Here is a 24,571-nt window from a genome sequence, read left to right as displayed (position 1 = left end):
GACTTTCTATAAAGTATGGGTACCTGATGGAATACATGATGTGTCTGGGTACAGTTCATCCGTATTGTCTGCTCCGTGTCCAAGGGGTCCATGCTGGAGTAGTCCACTGACACCTTCAGAGCTGATTGACATACTTTGCCCCTAGGTCCAGATTTCCCACAAGAAGTGGAATAATTTTAATTGAAAAGAAGAGGCCTTGAAATTAAGCAAGATATGGACAGTGGCGTTACAGAATCTATAAGTGATTTTTATCTGTGACGGACTATTATCGATAGTTACATTTTATCTTTGGCTAGTTTTCTCTCTGCTACTATGTGCAAGCTAGACCACACCCACTTTCCTCGATACTTAGGCCGCTCTCCAATGCCCGACTCATCAGTCACCATACCTCTGAGGATGTCCAACGTAGTATTGGATGAAATGTTAGGAATAGAAGAATTCCATGGAGCACGGCCATATAACCCGGAAGAATTATCAACAACACTTCTAAGACTGTCATCTGGGGCACACACTAAAATTATGTCTCTAATCAAGGAAGCAGCATACAATTGATTGCACTCAAGTTTACTGCATTGAAAATAGTAGTCATGAGATAAACCCTGAAAGTGGGCAATTCATGGTCTGTATTATTGTCCTTAGATTTTATGACAACTAAAAAACTTTTGATGGGATCCTGCCATGTGCAGTTGAGAGACAAAGTGGTCTTCAACTTATTGATTGGCAAAACCATGGAATGCTGTGTGCAACTTGTCACACAGAAGGGCACTAGGCTCTGCTTCTGGATTTAGTTGAAATACATGATTAAGTGGGCCTTCATATGCCAAAAAAGAGAGTGTTCTGCTGGTCATCACCTGAGACGCCAGGAAATGCTGCTCCATGTATGCAACATAATTTGCCCATGGTTTGACCTTCCTGTTGAATGGATGGTGATGCCAGTCACAAATCTTTGACCATGGAGCTGATCTCAAAGAGGCTTGAGAAGATTTCCAGAGGTGACGTGGAGATGGGTGTCAGATGTTCTATCGGGAGTTTTTGGATGTGCTGCTTCTGCTGGAGCAGTATCAACACCTGGGCAGAGGAATCCACTAGTTCTGTCATGCTTTAATCAACATTATAGTGAACATATTGTCAAGTGGAAAGCACGTGTAAGCACCAAATCCCTTTATTAGAGCACATGCATGAGCCTGATGTAAACACAAAATGAGGTATAAAGTTCATTAAACACACACTTTATAAAAGTCAATGTCCTGTAGGATGCTCAGTGTTAAAGTACAAACTGAATGGACAAAGTGTAGTCCTGTAGGGAGCAAAATTATCAAATTCCAGCTTGTAGTCATTTTAAAGTTAAATAGGAATAAATTTTCAAGTCCACGAATCTACCACAATGACAAAGTCTCTATCTTCCATTGCAATGAGGCCACGAACACTGCAAGTTTACAGTTGGCAACCCCAAGAATTGTGATGTTGGATGTGAATGGCAGCGATGTTGTGGAGGTGGTTCTTGAGTGAGAATCCTGATTTAGAGATCCTTGCAGAATTGGTGCCTGGCCCGGGAAAACTCATTTGGAGTGAAGTGCTCTAGTCTGGCCCAACCACTGCCTTAAATACCACTCAGTGCTAGGTATCTGCTGGGCCTGTTTTTGATTATGTGTCTTGCAGAAGAGAATAGGTCTACGTGGCCCATGGCCTCTAGTGGCACTTGGCCCACAACTAGTCAGAGCATGGCCATCTGTCTTCCAGAAAATTGTCCTCTGTGCATTAGGCATCTTCAAAGCACTCATGTGATGTTGGTTACTGACACTGCAAGTGTTAAGCCTCGATACAGCAAAACTCTCATTTGCTGCTGAAGAACTGGGCTAGTGACAGGCGTTGTCCCTTTATCTTCAGTGCCCTGTAGCATCATTAGATGATATTTCCAGACATGGATTTTTATCCTCAATTTGTCTGTCAAGATAACATTTACTCAAAGTTTGTTGACCTCAGTTTGCAAGACTTGTTGATGAGGAATTATAATGAGACAAATAGTGTCCCACAAAAAAAATTAAATTGTGAAATCAGATGAAATGATTTGAGGTTAAATCAGGAGAGTAAAGAGAATGATGAAATGATTCAGATAATACATGATGGAGTTTTATCAGTGTGACTTTTGCTCTGTGAACTGGAGCAGTGTCCTAATAGAAGAACACATTCTTGCGTACTAATCTTTATAATTTTTCAGTCAGTTTCTGTTGATCTAATAATAATGGAGAAAAATGTGTGCTTGATAGGGTACTAGATGGGTCCAACTAGTCTAATATCAGGAAAAATGCATGTAACCAATGCAGACACTGAAACAGTCTTCATTCTTTTTACTGGAATCTCATTGGCTTTTGTTTTGACTCAGGAGTGTGATGATTGATACAAATCTCATCCATAGTAGCATCATACTTACCAATACCTAAAATGCTTAACAGAATTTTCTGCCCTGCTATTCCAATTTATCTGAAATACCAAGACTGCTTCAGTAGTGGTCATAATCCACTTCGTAAGTTCATTTTGTACAGATTATGTATCATTAACAATTCATATAGCAATAAGCAGAGACTTATAAAACAATTTCTTCTCCTAGGAATTTGCTTCCAAGAAAATTACACAACTTTTCTTGTTTTTAATTTCCTGATGCTTTTCCAGTAGCACAGAAATTTTAAGTAATCTTAACGTTTTAGGTCATGTCACTGACTGGCAGCTGGACAGTACATGATGAAGATGAAGAGCCACTTGGGGATGATGATGATGAAGAAGATGACAAAGATAAGGTATATATTACACATATAAATGAACAGTAATTAAACTTACTGAGCTCTGACATACATATGTCAAAAAAGTGAGTGAATAACATAAATGTAATATTTTAATACCTTGTATCCGTCATAGGAGGATATACATTCAGATCCCATATAATACATACAGAATTCTGATCTTTATGATAAAAGATATGGGATGAAAAATATTTTGATGTGCAGAGTAGATTAGAAACAGTCAAATCCACAGTTATATTAATATTACTTATTACAATATGTGCCCATCACAAACATTCAACACTGTTTACAGTGGATTCAGTGAAATTATAGGTTTTTGAGTGCCATTTTGCTACCCCTTGAAAAGTGTAACATCCAACTCCGAAAAATTTGAGGCAGTTTCTGGCCTTGTAGTAACCGACATTCTAAGTTCATATTAAATGTGTAAAATATAATTCGAATGAAGAAAGTATGCTGAGTGTGATATGCCAATGGTACGCTCACCTGGTAGTGTTTCAGTGAGGGGAAGTATTATAGTCCATAAAAACTGTAGATCAGAGTCATCACCAACACATGGAAAAGAATTTGATGTGATCTTGCCCCTGTACCTTCAGAGAAAGTTTTAAATAATGTAGATGACTTTAAGTGTACCAGTGCTAATCGTCAGTCTGTTGCCTTAATATTTCAATGTAGTATGTAGAAATGTGGATTTGAAATATGAGTTGTTGAAATATTCACCTTGTTCATCAGATTGGTGTGCTCTGATATCCACCTGCTTTTACATACAATGAATTTTTTGAGTGGAAAATTATTTGGACTGCAAAGAGTAAGTTGTAATCTCACTTAGTGGAATAAACTCACTGAAAAATACAGCAAAAAATGCCAAGTTATTTTTTCTGTTGATGAAGGTTCCTAACAGTGCTAGTTAATTACAGTAGTTCTGAAGAAGAATGTTTCTTACCTAAGTAAGGGATATTTCTGTGTGTGTCTGTATGAGGTGATATCCAAATGCTTCTGAAATACATCAATTGAAATTATTGTTTCTTACGTAGGTCTTATTCTGTAGTATCACCTTTGAAGTAGTCCCTTCGGAAGTAAGTGCATTGGTCCCAATGTTTTTGTCGCTTGTTCTTTGAAGCGTGTCTTGGAAGTCTTCCTTGTTAGGGTATTTTTTTACTCTCTATGAATCTCTTCCACTGTATCAAATCTTTACCTGCTTCAAATATCTTTTTATGTTTGGAAAGAGGAAGACATCACGCAGAGCTACTCCTGGTGAGCACAGCAGGTGGCAGTTTTCATCTTGTTTTTAAACTACATATTCTCAAGGTGTTGCAGAGTTGATGGATGCTCTGTCTAATATCTTACAGAATCATATCCCTCATTGTATGAACATTTTCTGCTGTGATGCCAGTTGATGACCAACCAGAATGGTGATAATTATCAATCATTTTTGAAACTCTGGTATGAGATGTAAGTCCAGTCTGATCTAAAATGTTGTCTCTAAAATCCTGCTTCAAAATTGGGCCCATTTGTGCAGCAGTCTTCCCTAGTTTAAAACAAAACATCACATGGACACACTACTTTTTCAGGTCATCCATCACAAAACTACAAGATCACAAAAACACAGCGATTGAAGTATGCTCATGAACCTCTAACCAAATCACTCACCTGTCTGACACTTGTCACAATGAGTCAAGTTGGATAAGGCATTTCGGTGTAATGTGTTTTCACACAAAATTCAAGTTTTGGGAACTTTTAGATACCACCTCATATTCTTTTATAGTTCGTGCACTAATGTCAACTAATAAAATCTAGGAGGAGAAGAAGAGCCTGAAGGAAAGGCTGCAGGCCATTCAGGAAGTGACACAAAGTGTTCAGAATGCTATAGGGTACATTGCATCATTAGGGGAGAGCATTAAAAAGTAAGTATTTATTGTTTTACTTTATATAAATAAGTTTTTGTTGTTCTATCATTATCAAAATCACTAGTAATGCATTTTCTAAATGAAGAATTTAAGGTAATAAATATTCTGCAATTCATACATATTCCAAAAACTTATGTGGGCACATACAGTGTTTAACCATCCTCAGCAACTGTAGTTGTACATATCAAAATAATCAGCAATCAGTCGCATAAAGGAAATTTAATTTCTTAACTGGTTTTGGGCACTCAGCGCCCTTCTTCAGAAGGTTACACTCATTGCATTACATGTGAGTGTCAACAGCAAGGTGCATACAGAAAAATGCCATGGTCAGGTGGCTCATAGTGGCTGTACAAAAATAGTTATCATTTCTGTACAGGCACTATGAACCTTATGACCATGGAATTTTGATATATGCAACTTACCATTGACACTCACAAATAAAGCAATAAGTATAACCTTCTGAAGAAGGGCACTAAGTGCCTGAAAATGGCTAAGAAATTAAATTTATTTTATGCAACTGGTTGCTGATTATTTTGATATGTATGTATGTATGTATGCGTATCCCACCTTTTCTCCAAAACCATTGGATCAATCTGAACCAAATTTACTGTCTGGAAAGAAGTTCTGTGGAGATAAGATTCAACTATCAATCAAAGGGGTAGGTGTGGGGGGTGAAAAATAAGTATATCCCATGACAGACAAATACCCAAATTTTATTCATCCATTATTTGAGAATGAGGACACTTAATCACTTACAACAAACTTTGCACATAATTTCAACCCTTTCTGAAACTTTTTCTTACTGACACCTCCTCACAAAATGGTGAAAGTAAGAAAAGTTTACCACTAACTACATTTTTGTTGTTCTTGCAGTAAAACTGTCACATCAGGCATGATGTTTTAATTTATTAGTTCACTACTATTAACTCTATTCATTACATACTTTACAAACAATATTCTTATGTAGTACAGAATGTACCTGTAAAATTATATCATTGTATGACACATGATTCAGGAGATATGATGTCAAAAACATTGAGCTGTATGAAAACAAAACTGCAGGGCAAAATTTGCCAAAAATATATGTGAAATATGTGTGAATTATGTGTGAATCATGTGAAATATATGTTCAATATATGTAACACGAGTGTACAAGGTTGAAGCTATGGGTAAAATGCTTCTCCTAAACCTCAACCATACTTGCTACATATGTAACTTACTATCTGTAAAAAAAATACTGTGGTGGTAAGCAACACCAACTTCCTATTGGGGTGGGGGAGAAGTTGATGGAGAGACAGAAAGGAAGAAGGAGGAGATGGGCACAGATTGGGGGAGGGGGGGGGGGGGGAGGATATGGACTGATAGAATATTAGAATAAGTAAATACCTGGGCAATGCCAGGTACTAAGCTAGTAATGAAATAAGAGAAATAATGTCACTGGAATTACATGACAACTTGTTACTGCCTTCAGTCATGTAGATAATAAAATATTTGTCATGGCAACTCTTTTGCATAGTTGTAAGCTTGTTTTAACTGCAAAGCACACACCACTATAATTTTTATAGTATGAAGTATTCTATTGCATTGACTTGTATAATATAACCATGAATATTTTGTTAGTTCCTTGAAAAAAAGCTATTGTATATTGTTAAAATATCTATCAGAATTTATGGTTATGTGGAAAAGTGGAGTTCAGTAATTTGTGTTCCACTAATTGTACACACACTCCGTTCTCATATAGTGCAGTCTCTTAGTGAGACTGATAAGGATTTTCAAAACTCCAACCTCAATTATTCTGTGAGTTCACATACCCTAATGAATGCAGAAATGCTTCAGCAAAAAAGAGGAGCATTTCAGAATCAGCCACTGCATCATGCACAAACCTTAATAGCCAGTTGCAGTATTGATCTCAAGCAAAAGCATCTAAATTGGCCAGTCATTGCACTATTGTTACTTTGTCAGTTTTTGGTTTGAGTTTTTGCACAGTTGTATAAGAAAAGAAATGGCGTGTGACGAGGGCCTCCCGTCGGGTAGACCGCTCGCCTGGTGCAAGCCTTTCGATTTGACGCCACTTCGGCGACTTGCGCGTTGATGGGGATGAAATGATGATGATGATCAGAACAACACAACACCCAGTCCCTGAGCGGAGAAAATCTCCGACCCAGCCGGGAATCGAACCCGGGCCCTTAGGATTGACAGTCCGTCGCACTGACCACTCAGCTACCGGGGGTGGACTGCACAGTTGTATGACTAGATGTTACTGACACATCAGTCTAAAGCACTAAATGGTGCAATGATTTTTGCAGAATTCTTTCCGAGGCCACTCCTAACTTGTCTAGTTTGGCTAAAACCAATATCCTACATGCCATAGTTTATTAAATGGACCAGAACATACATGGTGATCAGAGCCCACCTACTCGGTATTGATTCCCATGCAACACTGATCACAGCATTTACATCACACATGAAACATCCTTTATTAATTACCGCAGGAGCTGACAGTGGTAGTGGCAACTTCACTTGTCCAGTCGATAAAGTGTGAAGAGTGATACAGAGTTTATTCTCGCAAAGATTTGCGCCAGCTTAGTCACAAAAAGCATAGAATAAATGAAGCTCTAATATTCTCTTTAAGAAATTGTACAGGCATTAACAGGAAGTATTTTAAGTAAAATATGAAAAACTGACATCATAATAGCAGAGAAGTGATTTAAACCCTCCTCCATCTAAACACTAACCCATCATCTTACCTACTGCACCACCTGCCTCCATAAAGATTCACAAAATGGTCCGTTGAAACTGAAGTGTCAGTATGTCACTCCAAATGGATTTTCTCATTTGCGCAGCTCCATTGGTCAGCTTCCTGTTAGAATCATTGTTGTTCTCTAGTGATTCTATTTTCTAATCTTATCCAAATTGTCTGCCCCCTCCTGTAAAACAAAGAATTCTCATAGCAATAGTGCATCCCATTCTGTATGAATGAAAGACGAGCTTCATCATTCATGTTTTTATTCTTGGGTCAGCAAGATGTTCAAAATTGTGCTCTCAAAATGGTAAGACCCAATGAGCAAGACCAATAGTGCAATTACATTAGATGAATTTGCAATTGTGAATAATGACTACCATCAGCTGTAGAATGGAATGATGATAATGAAAATTTGTGCTGGACCGGGACTCGAACTTGGATTTCCTTACCATTTGGCTATCTGTGCATGACTCCTGGCCAGACCCAAACTTCCATATGTCATCAATCATACGTCTACAACATATGGAAGTTTGTATGGTGACATATGGAAGTTTGGGTCTGGCCATGAGTCATGCACGAATAGCCAAATGGTAAGATGACCACTTGCGATAAGTGGGAAATCTGGGTTCGAGTGCCAGTCCGGCACAAATTTTCATTGTCGTTATTCACAATTGCAAATTCATCTGATGTGGCATGTCATGGCTGTGGTTGCCTCAGTGCATCATTATTAGAATAACACCAGCACTGCAATATCATAATAGTGTAATTAGTCATCCAGAAGGAAAATTACCTATGATCCATATATATTTGGATAAAAGAGCTTAGAAAGTAATTTTGACTCTTCCCAAACTCAGAGACAGTATCAGATGCTTCCTTTTAACAATTTTTTCCAAAAGATCTGCTCCCATGAGACTATCTGCAAGCTAATTGCTTCAAAAGGAGCTCACTGAATCTCATCTCCTGTTCTGAAAAGTAATTGATGGTTCTTACATGGTGAGTATAATTATTCATTACCCACTCACAAGCTAGACAGGTATGACTGTAACAGCCATATGATCCTCCTCATCCATCACTGAATTTATTATCATATTTTCTAGATATGAAAGATGTATTACATGTTTCTATTTGTTGCACCTGTATGTGTAACCTGTGTATCCATTTCTTTTTTACTTCCAGTCTAGCAAGGTGTATACAAGTTGTGGTAAATCACTTATTAAATTTCATCAGGTTGTTGCACTTCTTCAGCAATGCATACATTGTACTGTTAAAATTGTTTTGCAGTAGTAAACCTTGATACATTTTTAAGTGGTTAGTCATCTGCACTTGACTCAAAGTAAATGTGAAACACAAATTGTGTAAATATTTAAATGTAACTGCAAAATATGCTTAAATGTTGACAAACATAAAGCAGTTGATTCATCTTGTTGAATCCTTAAGATCAGATCAGAAGCTCATACTTTTGGTATAAAAAATGATATCACTCCAGACTTGAAACAAAATATCGGGTGCCATAAACAAATAAGTTCAACATTCTAGACTATGAAAACACAAGAAAGAGAATTTTTTAATACAATTGAAGAAGTTTTTGAGACCACCAGCATAAACAAGTTTAATGGTGGCTCAGTCCAAGTGCATTTTAAAATATGTGCTTCCATAGAATATAGTGATGAAGTAAACTGTGGAAAATAAATATCATGACACACACATCAGCAAGTCATGAGAGAAGATTGGACATCAGCATGAATGGGGTAATTATCTGTTCCAAAAAACATGACATGATGTTGGCAGAATTCTCATTAATCATCACAATTCAAAGTACATAGTTGTGCAAAACCAGGCACACCATGCAGGAAACCATTAATGAGGTTGTGAAATATAACATCAACACTTCCCCTCTGATGCCTTTACCTTTCTTGAAGACAAACTGATTGTCATTCAATTGATCTTCAACTTACTTTTGCCTTCTTTTGTACATTAATTTTGTCAGCAACAAGGATACATGAGCAATATTGTCAAGATGTTTACGTGACAATCCTTGATTTTACCTGCTCGTGGTATCTTTGTGACTGTGTGGATGTTTATCATATTGGAAGACATGAACAGTACAATGGCCACAATGAACCAAAGTATATTTTTCTTCCACATACAAGCTAACACTTGAGAACATAGACACAAACACAGAAACAATCCAGGTACTGTCCCAAGCAATTGCTGGCAGCAAGTATGGGCACAATATGAGGGTGAGGTCATGCTTCACTGAGCTTATAAAGAGGAGGGCTCTAGTAGATGGTACGACAGATGTTATGCCATGTGCACAGTCCAGGTATCCCACCACAGGTAGCTTCTGATGGCCAGCCCGCATGAATACAGTTGGTGGAAAGTTCAAAGTGTAGTGCACTGGTGGCCTGATGACTTGGTGCATTTCTAAGTATTATGTGCAGGATTACAGCACCCTTTGCTCCGTGGGAAAAGGGTACTTCACTGCTGTGGGCATGGCTGTTGAAATGTGCATGGTCTCTATGGCGGATGCCATAGATGATGAAGGCAGTGGCAGAAGGAGATTCCAGGATTGAACCAATGATTAGGGCAGGAGTGGTTTGGTTGTGGACATGCATGGAAGTCATTTCTCCTCTGCCATGTACTTAATTGTGAATTGCAGAATAATCATGTAGATGTAGTTTTATATGTAGATGTAGTACTGTCAGAGAGGAGTGGTGACCAGAGCACTGGTAGCATCTCAGCATCTGATTCTTTGACTTGGTGGAACTATGCCGACAGTGAAGTGGCCAGCTGCTCAGTCAGGTGTGCTGGGTATACTGGTGTTGAAGGTTGTAAAGGTGCTGGGGAAGGTCCAGCAGCAGGCAAATGGGAGAGGAGGGGGGAAGAGTAGGACACTGGAGGAGTGGCACGAGGCAGTGAGGGCAGGTCTACACTCGCAGCTGGGATGCCCCACAAGGCCAGGACAGGTGCTGAGGGCAGAGGCAGTGAACTTATGGCCCTTGCCATCATGCAAGGATACAACTGGCTGTGGCGGCACACCACCAGTCCATCACTGGTACACACCATACACAGGCAGCAGCCACAGCAGCTGCAGGTTGTGGGCAGAATCCGATTCGGACAGCAGTAGAACCCCAAGCTCAGACTATGGAGCCAGAAGTGAACTGCGGTGAGGGCTGTGCCAACAGGCGTTGGTGTGGCAACATGAGCAGATGCAGGAGGGTACATGGCTGATGACTATGGAGCATCTCAGTCAGACTCTGACCCCCACCAGTGCAAACCTGTAGGAACTCAACGAGCTTGTCAAGATGTTGTTAACAGAGGAATCTGTGGCATGCTTCCTTATTTTAACCTTGAATGTGCAGATGAGATGTTCTGCCTCACCATTAGATTGGGAGTGAAAAGGAGGAGCAGTCATTTGACGAATGTTGATGAGTGCAAAAATCATGAGAGGGCTGAGACACAAACTGTGGACCATTGTCCGTCACAAGCTTATAAGGCAAAATTTGAAAAGAAAAAAAGTTGGAGAAGACCTGAATCATAGCCATGGGTGTCACCAAATGATAGTGGATAATGTATGGAAATTTAGAGAAAGCATTCACAATCACCTTGTAGTCTCGAGTTTCTAGTCTGTCAGTTGCACTTCAATAAGCAGTTTGTTATGATTCGTAAGTAATGAAGACACACAGTTAATGTCCATGTCCACAGAAGCATGCTGGGAATGACATACAGACACTCTAAGTCCTTTTTTCCTACAGTTGTTGCAAGTCGCCCACAGCTTAGGGTACATGGCCCTGTCATGTTGCACAAAACAATGTGGCCAAGATGGGAGTGCAGACCACTGCCATTACTGTGGTTGTTGTTTGACACGTCACTCTCCATTGTGGCACAGAGGCCACATTTGCATGGCTGCTATGTTTCCCTCCCTCTGAGAACTAACCATCTCCTGAAGACCAGCAACTGGAGCCGCTATGGTGATGTCACACCAAGCATCAATCTGATCAACAGCAGCACAAGATACCTTGATACATTGAGCAATATTTAACACTTCAGCCAAAGATGGATTCTCACACTGCAGTACACATTGATGCACCTCCCTGTCTAGAGCCCACTGATAGATGGCACCACAGACCAGAGAAACACCAATAGGAATCATGGTGAGCATTGGTAACAAACTGACATTTGTGAATGAGACCATTGTGTTTGGCTGCTCAAGCATGGTGGGACTGGAGGGGCTGTTTATGACAATGGTAGAACTCTAGAAGCACTTCTATGGTGTATGTCCATTTACAGTTATGTCAAAAACTGGAAACTCCAGGTAGGAATATGAACAATGTAGGAAAAGATTGTTGCTTACCCTAAAGAAGACACGTCAAGTTGCAGACAGGCACTATTAAAAGACACTCACATAAAGCTTTCGACTACAGCCTTTGTAAGTAAAAGGGGGACATGTATGGTTGAGGAGAGAGAAGAATGCTGTCTGGTGGAGTATGCATGAACTAGCCTACCAACAGGCACAGTGTCAGGAGGTTGTGGGGCAGAGAAGTGGGGGGAAAAAACTGGAGCAAAAAGGAACGGAGTGGGAAAAGACAGGTGAATGCATGGCAGAGAGATGCAAATAAACTGTGTGGGATATGAGGATGGGGAAGAGGTCATAGGACAGAGGTAGTGGAAACTGTTGGGTGGAGGGTGTGGGTTGAGGCCAGGATAACTACAGGAGTGGAAAATGTGTTGTAAGGATAACTCCCATCTGCACAGTTCTGAAAAGCGGGTGGTGGAGGGAAGGATCCAGATGGCTCAGGTAGTGAAGCAGGCACTGAAGTCAAGTGTGTTATATTCAGCTGTGTGTTGTGACACAGGGTGGTCTATTTGGCTTTGGTCACAGTTTGGAAGTTTCTGTTCATCCTCTTGGACAGCTGGTTGGTGGTCAAACCAATAAAAAAGGACATGCAATGATTGCAGCAGAGCTTGTAAATGACATGGCTGCTTTCACAGGTGGCCCAGTCCCTGATGGGGTAGGATAAATGTGTGACAGGACTGGAATAGGAAGTGCTGGGTGGGTGGATTGAGCAGGTTTTGCACCTGGGTCTTCCACTGGGATATGATCCTTGTGGCAAGGGGTTGAAATAGGAAGTGGCATAGGGATGGACTAGGATGCTGTGGAGGTTGAGTGGACAATGGAATGCCACTTTATGAGGGATGGGAAGTACCTTGGATAGGATGTCACTTATTTCATGTGATGATGATAGGTAATCAGTGCCCTGGCAAAGGATGCGGTTCACTTTTTACAGTCCAGAGTGGCACTGCATGATAAAGGGGACACACCTACGTGGCTGGTTCTTGGGGCTGGGGGGAGGATTGGGGGTGTGAGGGGAAATGGTACTGGAGATCTGTTTGTGGACTAGGTCTAGGGGAGAGTGCATCTGTGAAGGCTTTGGTGAGACCCTCAGCATACTGAGCAAGGAAGTTTTTGTCAGTGCAGATACACAGTCCCCGGGTGGCCACAGTATATGGGAGGGATTTTTTGGTGTGAAGGGGATGACATCTGTCAAAATTGAGGTACGGGGGTGGTTGTTGGGTTGAATGTGGACAGAGGTGTGGATGAAGTCATCAGAGAGGAAGAGGTCAACATCTAGGAAGAGGGCACGCTGGGTTGAGGAGGACCACATGAAGTGGATGGGAAAGAAGGTTTGAGGTTGTGAAGGAACAAAGATAGGGTGTCTTGGCCCTGAGTCCAGATCATGAAGATATAATCAGTGAACCTGAACCAGGCTAGGAAGGTCTCCTCTAGATTGCCCATAAAATGGTTGGCATAGGAGGGTGCCATGTGGGTGCCCGAGGCTGTGAAGGACATTGGGAAACGTAGTGTTCAATAGCTGTAAGACCATGGGCATGAGGGATGTTGGTGTATAGGGAGGTGGCATTAATAGTGACAAGTAGGGATCCAGGAAGTAAATGGGTGGGGATGGTGGAGAGGCAATGAAGGAAATGATTGGTGTCTTTGACATGGGAGGCTAGATTACAGGCAATTGGTTGGAGATTTTGGTCAATGAGGGCTAAAACTCTTTCAGTGGGGGCGCAATAACCAGCCACAATGGGATGACCTGGATTGTTGGGTTTGTGGAATTTGGGGATCATGTAGAATGTTGGCATGTGGGGTGTCCATACCTACCAATTTTTCCTGTTTTCCCAGAAGATTCCCGGAGTTTGGGGTAGTCTTCCAGTTTTTTGGATGAACATAGTTTCTTCACAGATTTTCAACTCCTGGGCTTGTTCCCACACTCTGCGTTCATATCGCATCTCAGTTCTGAGTTTCGATAATAGCTGCTATTCTGAGATGCGAGTGTTTGAAATTCGACTAAAAATTGACAGATAAAGTATCGCTAATCCCTTCTCACAGAATATTGCTGCACTTTTGTCATTAACTCTGTGTGTTTGAAGCACCACTGGCGAAAGTCAATTGAACATTCTATCGATAATCACACCTTACAGATTATCGCTGCATACTCTTTGTGCTTTGACTGCATGTTAGCAGAAAAGCTTTGCTTATGCTTGTTTTTTATGTTGTTTTTGCTGTATGTTCTGGTATTCAAGCAATTGTGCAATTCATGCAATCAAGTGCAGTAAAGCTAATTTTTGTGTAGTGTGTGAACTGTTCCCAATGTTAAGTGACAGCAAATGAACACTCATCAGCAAGTAACTTGTGTAAGTATCTAACTTCGGAGTTCAAAAATAGTGATCTTAAAATGTAATGTGTTAACATTATTTGTAATCTCTTTCTGTGTAGTCTTTTCTCGCTATGAAATTTCCTGGCAGATTAAAACTGTGTGGCAGACCAAGACTCGAACTCGTGACCTTTGTCTTTCGCGGGCAAGTGCTCTACCATCTGAGCCACCCAAGCACGACTCACGCCCCATCCTCACAGCTTTACTTCTGCCAGTACCTCATCTCCTGCTTTCCAAACTTTACAGAAGCTCTCCTGGTTCGCTGATGTAGCACGCATGTATCACGATCATGTGGGTCAGGTTTTAATTCAGTAGAAAGTTCATATGATCTCATGCAGTTACTTTAGGGAAAAATTTGAAGTTTACTGTATAAATTACAACATAACCATGTTTTATATTCATATTTAATTACAAAACACATCAAAAATATCTCAATCATAGCAAAAAGGTATCAAAAATTGTAAAATTTGTCAAAAATATTACAATCACAGCAAAAATGTTTCAATAATTAAAAATTACATCACAAAATCAAACTTTATTTTTTGTGAAATGGCTTGAAACAGTTTTTTTTCCTTGGATAGACATAAGTACTGATTGCATTTGACACATTTAGTTTTTGTCCTGCTGTTGCAGTACTCAAACTGACAAGTCCTTGGGGAATAAATGTCATCCACTGTTGGCCAGTGGTCATAGCCATCATACTTCTTGTCCAGCCCTGGTTTTGGATGGTGTTTGTAAATTTTTGCATTTTTAGGTGGAACTACTTCACTCTCTAATTGTACCTCACATTCTTAGGTCCTTTTCATATCTCGACATGACAATAGAGCCTCGGCCAAAGACATCCTGAATTTCAGAAAATCCATTACATTCTTTTTGGAAGTTGCTGTTCCCTGCAGTGCTGTCTATACATAAACCAACAATTTACTACAGTCAGGTCTATAAAGTGAAGTAACCACTTAAGGGTCCATTTTTTGTTCCGAACCATGTCTGATAGCATTCAATTTGTTGGTCATTAATATCTACTCCACCCATATTAATATTGTACTTCTTAATGACAGAAGGACAGTCTATTTCTAAATATTTGTATTCCTTCTTACTCCACCTTTGGACTTTGCACTTTGGCTCTATGCCAGCAGAAATGGATGCCACAACAACCTTTTGATTATCCTGCCACTCAGTTATAATGACTGCCTCATATGATCGAACGTACTCATGACCTCTATTTCTTTTTCCTTTCAGTTTAACATTTTTCATTCTGTTTGTCATTATTGTCCTTGTCCCTTTGATTCCCCTCTCTCCGAGTATCTCTAATGAAATAAATTAAACTTCCCTCGGGTAGAGTTTGGGAAAGTCACAAAATCACTGATGGTCCTAAGCCTAATGGCTCAAATGGCTCTGAGCACTATGGGACTTAACTGCTGAGGTCATCTGTCCCCTAGAACTTAGAACTACTTAAACCTAACTAACCTAAGGACATCATACACATCCATGCCTGAGGCAGGATTCGAACCTGCGACCGTAGCGGTCGCGCGGATCCAGACTGTAGCGCCTAAGCCTAATGATTTGTCACTAAAATTCGTGCTGGCACCCTGATATATCTCAAAATCTAAAACTATATCTGAAGCTGAAGCCAAAACAAAGTTCTTAAGCCCTAAAGGCCTAGGTTTGCCTTTGATATATTGTTTTAATTTACAATGCCCTGTGAAGGGTATCATTTGTTCATTGATACTGTAATAATTGAATGTATGGGGTAAAGTATGGCATCTCTCTCTCACAGAATCAATGAGTGGTTGAATCTTCCACAGTCTATTCGTTTGGACATTTGAGGTGGTGCTACAGCATCTAAATATATGTTGTATCACAGGGCAAGAAAATGGTCTCGAGACATACTGTCACTAACTGCACCCAGAGAAATGCATTTCTGCCAATACATAGGTAACCTAGGATACCTTATGCACCCCATAATTAAGTTAATTCCAAAAAAACAGCTTAATTTCTCCAGCTGTTGTATCTAATGACTTGCCACTCTTAGCCACACTATACATGTTTGTGAACTTGGCAGCAGTTTCGAACAAACATTCACTGAAATGTTCAGAAAAATACTGAGCAGGGCTCTGAACAGGAGAAGGATTCTGTAACAAAGAAGAAAAAATCTAAGGTATATGGTAAGTAATAAATATAATGCCTAATTAATGTGACACATATTTTCTACTTATCTGCGCAGGAGTATGATCTATTTGTGGTGGATGTCACTTTTCTATGAAATCCATTTCGTGATAAAGCGAAGGTCTGGATTCTCTTTCACAACAATCTGAAGTGTTCTGTACTTCACACGTTTCATTAGAGATAGAATGATCTTCACTTTCGTGATCAATTTGTTTGACATTTGTAGAAGGAACATAGTCTTCATCTTCGTCTGAAGAGGCACCACTTAGTTTGGAATCCTCTAACAGAGACAGAATCTGATCATCTGTTAAACCTGCAGTTATAAACAAATGATATGTATCAAGTCGTCTTTATTGTTGTATGGAAATCAGAAGTAAAACCAACTAAATAGCAATGTAACAGCCTGCTCAGTAAAAATGGATGCTACACAAGATAAAACCAACCTGGCACAATTGGGTTGGTACAATTTTGGCGCCAATTTATTATTAAGAAGTATGAGATTCCTGACGTTTTTCATTGCCAGTGTATTGTATATACAATATCAAACAAACACAAGTGGTTATACGTTAAAAGACTTTAAGTAACCCAAAGTAATCAGCTACTAACCTGAAGTACACATGACGCTTGTGTTTACACTCACTTTCAATGTTGCTGCTGGTGCAGAATCGGATCAAAAACAAGTGAAACGTGCAGCACGCAAGATGCACGATCATCCGGTTGGAAGCAAAGCAGAAGCAACAGGTCAGTATACCAGCACGATTGTGTGGGCTCGGGTGGAAAGGGCTATTGCTCTGGCAGCTGCACCTCTTCAAGAACAACATGTTCCTCTGGCTGCTCAACAGATATCCCTGCATTGTGGTTTTACCTATGGTTTGGCTATGTGTATTGCTGAGGCACGCAAGCCTCCCTACCAACGGCAATGTCCATGGTTCACAGGAGAGGGGGGGGCACTTTTGTACATGTCATTAATGAAAGAACCTTGTACATATTGTTAATGAAAGAACTGTGACAAGTTTCGTTTTGTAGCACAATATAAACTAAATCTCGCAAAAAGTACAGTATATGCTGCATACACTGAAAATAGACAGTGTTATGTCTAAACCTCGCTGTGACTCTGTGACTGTATACATAAACTGAAATATCTGATACTGCTATAAGGAGGGAACATAACAATGAAAAATCATTTTACAATTTCAGGAACTTTGATAAACCTATAAAGGTAATTTCAAGAATCTGATATACCTACAATTAAAAAAAAAGAATACTGATAATAATAGCTTGGGAAAGACGTGTACTTTGATAACATCCATTGATCAATTGGAGAACTGGGTGAAAATTAATCCTCATCATTTGACATATATAGCTAAGTTTAAGCATATGTGTAGGAAAATACCATGAGTCATTTTTCAGATTTATTTCAGGTTTGCAAATACTGATAATTGTATGTATGAGATAACCACACACATGTTAAAAATGTTTCTTATAATTAATTAAATATAATTGCTAATATATTTTCTGTGTGATTTTGTTTTGCAGCACATTCAACTTTACAGTTCCATACTTATCAGCCCTGGCAATCATGATGTGCTTAGCTGGGGCCATCGTTCTGTACCTTGTGCCAGTTCGATACCTTATAATGGCATGGGGAATCAACAAATTTTCTCGAAAGCTGGTTCGCCCTCATACCGTCCCTAATAATGAAGTACTGGACCTGCTGTCTAGAGTACCTGATGATGAGGATCTGGTAAGCATATTACATCAAATTTCAGAAAAGAAGCTGTTATATGTGGTAGTCAAGTTGTGCCACACTGATAAAAGCCAAACAAATTACATAATGAAAACAATTACTCTGAGCTCCTGAAAAGCAATTTTCCTCCAGGGCAAGAGAAGTTATGTGACATGATAGGGAAGAATTATTACATGCTACTGGTTAATCAGATATTGCTAGTAATATGTGTCCAGGGGTGAAATGACAAAAGAGAATGATGTATCTCAGAAGCTATTGTGTCGAACTTCATGAGGAAGACATGGCATAAAGCAGAAATACTCAGTTTTGTAGGGGTGTGGGATGGACACACGGTGTGCATGTGCAGTTGTACCAGTTGTACACAAATAATACAGACTGTTGAGTCACAACCAGTCAGGCTTAAAGGATTTTTCTGTGTAAGAGAAGGCTTCTTGTGGATGGTCAATATGCATTTAGTCACTCATTTGCAACAGCAATTTTGGGTAGAGCATTGTATGACACGACTAAGTGTGCCCCTCCCACACACACGAAGCTTTCCCCAGGCTCACAATTTCCCTAGGCTCACAACTGTCTCCGATTGCATGATGTTGAAATGTTCCCAGCTTGGAGGAAGGGAACCAATACTTACCTTGGTATCTGTTGACAAAATAAACTGTGGTGTAACTTTTGATTTTTATAGCTCCTCTGTTAAAGATACTGCTTCAGGTTCACTTCCTTGCAATGTTAGGTAATTTGTGACATGCTAACGATGAAATGATTTGCATGAAATGAAGAATTTAACTTAAAATTTTTTAGTACAAAGTGTTAGGGTAGTAGGAGTAATCCATCGAACTACACACCTATATCATTGACGGCGGTTTGCAGCAGAGTTTTGGAGCATATACTGTATTCAAACATTATGAATCACCTCGAAGGGAACGATCTATTGATACGTAATCAGCATGGTTTCTGAAAAAATCATTTTTGTGCAATGCAGCTAGCTCTTTATTCGCACGAAGTAATGGCCGCTATCGACAGGGGATCTCAAGTTGATTCCGTATTTCTAGATTTCCGGAAAGCTTTTGACACCGTTCCTCACAAGCGACTTCTAATCAAGCTGCGGGCCTATGGCATATCGTCTCAGTTGTGCGACTGGATTCGTGATTTCCTGTCAGGAAGGTGGCAGTTCGTAGTAATAGATGGCAAATCATCGAGAAAAACTGAAGTGATATCAGGTGTTCCCCAGGGAAGCATCCTGGGACCTCTGCTGTTCCTGATCTATATAAATGACCTGGGTGACAATCTGAGCAGTTCTCTTAGGTTGTTCGCAGATGATGCTGTAATTTACTCTCTAGTAAGGTCATCCGAAGACCAGTATCAGTTGCAAAGCGATTTAGAAAAGATTGCTGTATGGTGTGACAGGTGGCAGTTGATGCTAAATAATGAAAAGTGTGAGGTGATCCACACGAGTTCCAAAAGAAATCCATTGGAATTCGATTACTCGATAAATAGTACATTTCTCAAGGCTGTCAGTTCAACTAAGTACCTCGGTGTTAAAATTACGAACAACTTCAGTTGGAAAGACCACATAGATAATATTGTGGGGAAGGCAAGCCAAAGGTTGCGTTTCATTGGCAGGACACTTAGAAGATGCAAGGAGTCCACTAAAGAGACAGCTTACACTACACTCGTTCGTCCTCTGTTAGAATATTGCTGCGTGGTGTGGGATCCTTACCAGGTGGGAGGACATCGAAAGGGTGCAAAAAAGGGCAGCTCGTTTTGTATTATCACGTAATAGGGGAGAGACTGTGGCAGATATGATACGCGAGTTGGGATGGAAGTCATTAAAGCAAAGACGTTTTTCATCGCGGAGAGATCTATTTACGAAATTTCAGTCACCAACTTTCTCTTCCAAATGCGCAAAATATTTTGTTGAGCCCAACCTACATATGTAGGAATGATCATCAAAATAAAATAAGAGAAATCAGAGCTCGAACAGAAAGGTTTAGGTGTTCGTTTTTCCCGCGCGCTGTTCGGGAGTGGAATGGTAGAGAGATAGTATGATTGTGGTTCGATGAACCCTCTGCCAAGCACTTAAATGTGAATTGCAGAGTAATCATGTAGATGTAGATGTAGACATAACATGGTCCTGACATCACAAAATCTGTTATAACACTGAGACATGCATGACTACTGCTATGCTCCTTTTATAATTTTACCATAATGAACAGTGAATATATATATTGTTATCTGAGTACATTTGATAAATTACAGTTAAGGAAGTTGCAATTTTAGATACCTGATTAGTTATTCCAGATTTGTTTTTGTATGATATTTCATGTGTGATAATAATTTAACAGAAATACATTCCATAATTCATATATAAATATGTGGTTTTATTTGTATAAATGACTCTTCATACAAAATCTCAATTACTTCAATGTTATATAAAAGTATTTGTTCCTGGCATATGCTTGCTGTAATTTTGACTTATGTTGTTTAGTACATTTTGAAAATCAACACAAATATAAAAAGTATAGCAGTAACTGTGTTTGCTTACTTCACATGGCATCTGTGAAGATCTTTTCTGTAATGTATTCATCCTAATTCATTGACAATACATAACAGGTTTACTAATTAAGTCATTGTCTATCTGTTTTATGTGAATAACATTGTTACAAAGTGTAGGAAACCGAATATTCATGGATTTACACAGGTATCATGATCTCCAAAATAACTGCCATCAGTCTGTTCATTATGTACTGTCCCCTTCTGCCACATTACAGTATGACATAAATGCTTGTATCTATGGTGTTACAAACTGCAACTTCACCTGCTCTTCAGTTTAATGATCATCCTTGTCAGAAACTGTTTACTGCTCTAATGACGAAACATGCCAAGGATGATATCTACCCGCTGATGATAGCCATTTTGAATGAGGCCACATTTCATGTCTGCAGAACATTGAACCTGAAATCTATATACAACATTATGAGAAGTATTTTTGCATGTTCTCATGATATTGTTACATTCCATCCTGTATTTTCCATTGTTTTAAATCTATATACTATAGATGAGGACAAGTGTGATAGCCTGAAGGTCAATGTGTGGTGTTGCTTGCTGAAAACTGGTATCATTGGACCATTCTTCTTTCATGAACTCACAGTGACTGGGACTGTATACCTGAATACGCTGGAGAATTACACCATGTGACAATTCCCTCTGGGCATTTTTCAACAGGGTGGCACCCATCTGCACTATGTTAACATCACGTGCTCTTTTTTTGTTGATGAGACATTTCTGGACTCATGTTTGAGAGACTTAGATCAATGCTATGGCTAAGACATTCACTGGACCTGACCCCATTGGGCATCCTGCTGTGGGGTTTCTGAAGAACAAGTGTATGGCATTCACAGGACTGATGCTGCAGATCTTCATGGCCAGATTACAGTGGCACTCACAAAGCCTACAAGTGGATAGCAGGAGATTAGTTATTCCATAGACATAGTTTGTGCTACCAGTTGTGCTCATATTGAAGTCTAGTAAAACTCTGGAAGCTATTCTTGCCAGCTATGTAAACCTCATTGAAATAGAAGTGATAGTTTCCAAGATTGGTGTCATTCTTTCTTATTGATTCTTTGCCAAAATCCTCTATTTGAGAAAGAGTAAAATGTTAACTTGCAGTGGAAACAGAAAAACTTGAACTAGCATGACATATGCACAAATTAGACACCAAACATGTAGGACACCAAAAGAAGTAGGGTGTTCAGATGCAGAGATGGAGGAAAGGACTCTCCAAACTGGTTCTGAAAAGGCACAAGATGTAACCGGAAAACAGTGTTCATCTATCTAAGAGTTATTATTGTACATTAATCTGTGACAAACTGCGAAATTTTACTTTCAACAGTTACTGCCACTTTGGTGTCAAATTGTTTCTGTTTTATAGCATTAGACTTCAAGGGAGGCAAATATATTTTAGATTCTCTCACTAAAAATACCAGCAACTGTCTAAATTCTGTTGCAAAACAAAACTACCTATCATTTCCAGTGCAGCTGTATCTTTTAGGCCATTATGGTTCAGTTCAAGATAAAAACAAGTATATCCATTGCCTTAAACTTTCATTGATAACTGTAGTGTCAGCTGACATTTAGTCACCTGACACAGTATACATTAGTGGCAAACATGTACTTTCTTTTTACATTTTGTTGGCATTACTCTAGCAAATAATCCATTTTAAAATGCCTAGGAGGTTCAGTTCGTCAGTGCTGCTCCACTCTAGCATTTCATAATTCCATTAGAAATGGACTGTGAGTCCAGCTGAAAGGATGAACCAAAGAAAAGCTTCTATCAGCCTCAAAATATTTCTGGATTATGTGTTCTCCTATGTATTTTAATAGTGAGTCACTTGATAGTTTATGTTCTGATGGCCCAGGTGACAGAGCATTACATATGAAAGGTCAAGATCTAGAACTGAACCTTGTTCAGAGTGCATTTACAATGGCACCATGGCACTGTTTATACATAGGATTTGGTTGATTTTCATTCTTAATTGTCTCTGAGAAGAAGTGATTATACCTGTTTATTTTAGTTTGTTGACTAGTATATACTAACTTATTCCAAATTTTTGGCCCTCAGAGCCTTGGCATTTGTTTGTTGGCTGCAGGCTTGGCAACCATGGGGTTTCTGAACATGGACTGGTGAGTGCCACCAGTCCTCTGTCAACATAATCTCTGGGCATGCTTCAGCAACTATAGGGGGGGAGGGGGGGGGGGAACCTCAATCTTAAGTAGTACTGTGTGCCAATGAAATGCTTGGTTGTTGAGGTAGAACAGTCATTAGTGGGCAACCTCTCTGGACCTACAATACCTCAGTTGTGTAAGACTTACTGAGACAAGCAGGACTCTGTCTGAGTGGACCTCTTCTTTGATAGCTGCTTGTGGGACCAAGATGGAACCCTCAAACTCAAACTTATCTACTTCCAACATGATGGATGTACTGTCTGGGAGTACTCACACCCACCCATCTGAATGAATGAGTGAGGCTAGTCCTCTTGATAATCGAACTGTGTTTTGTGATGGGGCTGAAGGAGTCATATATCAGAATGTGTTTGTAGTGATCAAGAGGAAGGAGGGGATGTTTGGAAAAGTGACTTCATAAAGGCTTAGAAGGGATTGCTGGTACCTTAAAGTCTGTTAAGCAGTTATGAAATATGTCCTTCTTGGTAGAGACTAACAGGGCAAAGCAAGTGGAACTTCTTAGGAAGTCAGAAAAAGTGTGAGACTGTGACATAATTGTTAAGTTACATAACTCCCTCAGCTTGGGCAAGATGTGATCACATGCCATGATATTATTCCCATAGCCATCTCAGAACTCAAATGAGATTGGGCATCACAGGGATAGTGGAAGTGGAGCAAAGGACACAAAGGAATAATGGAGAAATAGAGAAGTGTGCTATCTTCATTGTGATCTTCAGTTCTTCATTTCTGCCTGAACACATTATGGCAGTTCCTCCAACTTAAGGTTAGGCCTTACATACCTAAATCTATGTGGTACTACAAATTGCCAGTGATTTGGCCATACAATGTTGAGTTGCAGAGGCGAAGCAACCTGTGAAGAGTGTGGAAAGGCACCCTGTCTGTCTGTCTCCAGCAGTATGTATTAATCGCTCTGGGAGCCACCCAGTCTGGAGCTGAGATTGCCCTGTTTTCGCTGAGGAATGCAAAATCCCCTCTGCAGAAGCCAAAAAGAATATAAGGTGACAAAACCCCAAGTGTTTACCACTTTGGATCCTTCCATGGTGCAGAAACCAGCTGCTAAGGTGAATGTTTCAATGCAAATGACTTCCAGCACACCATTATCTACCACCAGCACCTGTACTTGTACCTGTACATGCTGAAGCCAATGATAGAAGAGACCAGCAAAATTTTCACAGTGAGCATCAAGAAGGCACCCCAAAAGCAGAGTATCTCTCAGTGCTCCCTTTCCCCATCATCTTGAAGTAAAAGGGAGTGGGAAAGGGTCATGATGTTTGGGTCAAAATCTGTCCTTGGCACCATCAGACTTTATTCTGGTATGTCTGACTGATGAGCAGAACAACATGGATTTCAATGCCCCCAGGCAGGCCCTCCACTTTCCCTTACTCTACAATGATACGGGTGGACCAAAACCACACTGCTTCCATACTACAGTGGAATATGAATGGATACAGAATTCCTCTGGAGGAATTGAGAATCTTCTTACAGGACAGACCTTTTTGCCTCAGTCTCCAAAAGACTCATTCGTAACAGACTGATGATCCTGTGCTTGCAGGCTACCATTTCTTACTGGTGACACAATGAAAGGTGGAGTAGCAGTATTCATCATGCACACATTCCACACCTCTCCTTTGCCCTTAACCACAGCACTACAAGCTGTTGTTACTCAGATAGGGTCCCATATTGCTGTCATGGTCTGCTCTTTGTACCTACTGCCCCATGAGCCCATTGTCTGTGGGGTCCTCACGTTCCTTGAT

The 24,571-nt window shown here is 39.9% G+C and overlaps 1 protein-coding gene across 1 annotated transcript in view; it reads left to right on the top strand.

Moving 5' to 3' along the window:
* The window catches only part of LOC124798508 (multiple C2 and transmembrane domain-containing protein-like), a 322,076-nt gene that overhangs the window by 276,408 nt on the left and 21,097 nt on the right, over positions 1-24,571 (top strand). The window contains 3 exon segments of the mRNA XM_047261947.1: positions 2,706-2,795; positions 4,593-4,699; positions 17,870-18,077. Of these exon segments, the coding sequence (XP_047117903.1) occupies positions 2,706-2,795; positions 4,593-4,699; positions 17,870-18,077 (405 nt within the window).

This window comes from Schistocerca piceifrons, chromosome 5 (assembly GCF_021461385.2).
Source record: "Schistocerca piceifrons isolate TAMUIC-IGC-003096 chromosome 5, iqSchPice1.1, whole genome shotgun sequence".
Classification (NCBI taxonomy): domain Eukaryota; kingdom Metazoa; phylum Arthropoda; class Insecta; order Orthoptera; family Acrididae; genus Schistocerca; species Schistocerca piceifrons.
Note: the sequence above shows the minus strand (reverse complement) of the source record. Positions and strands in the feature narration are given on the sequence as shown.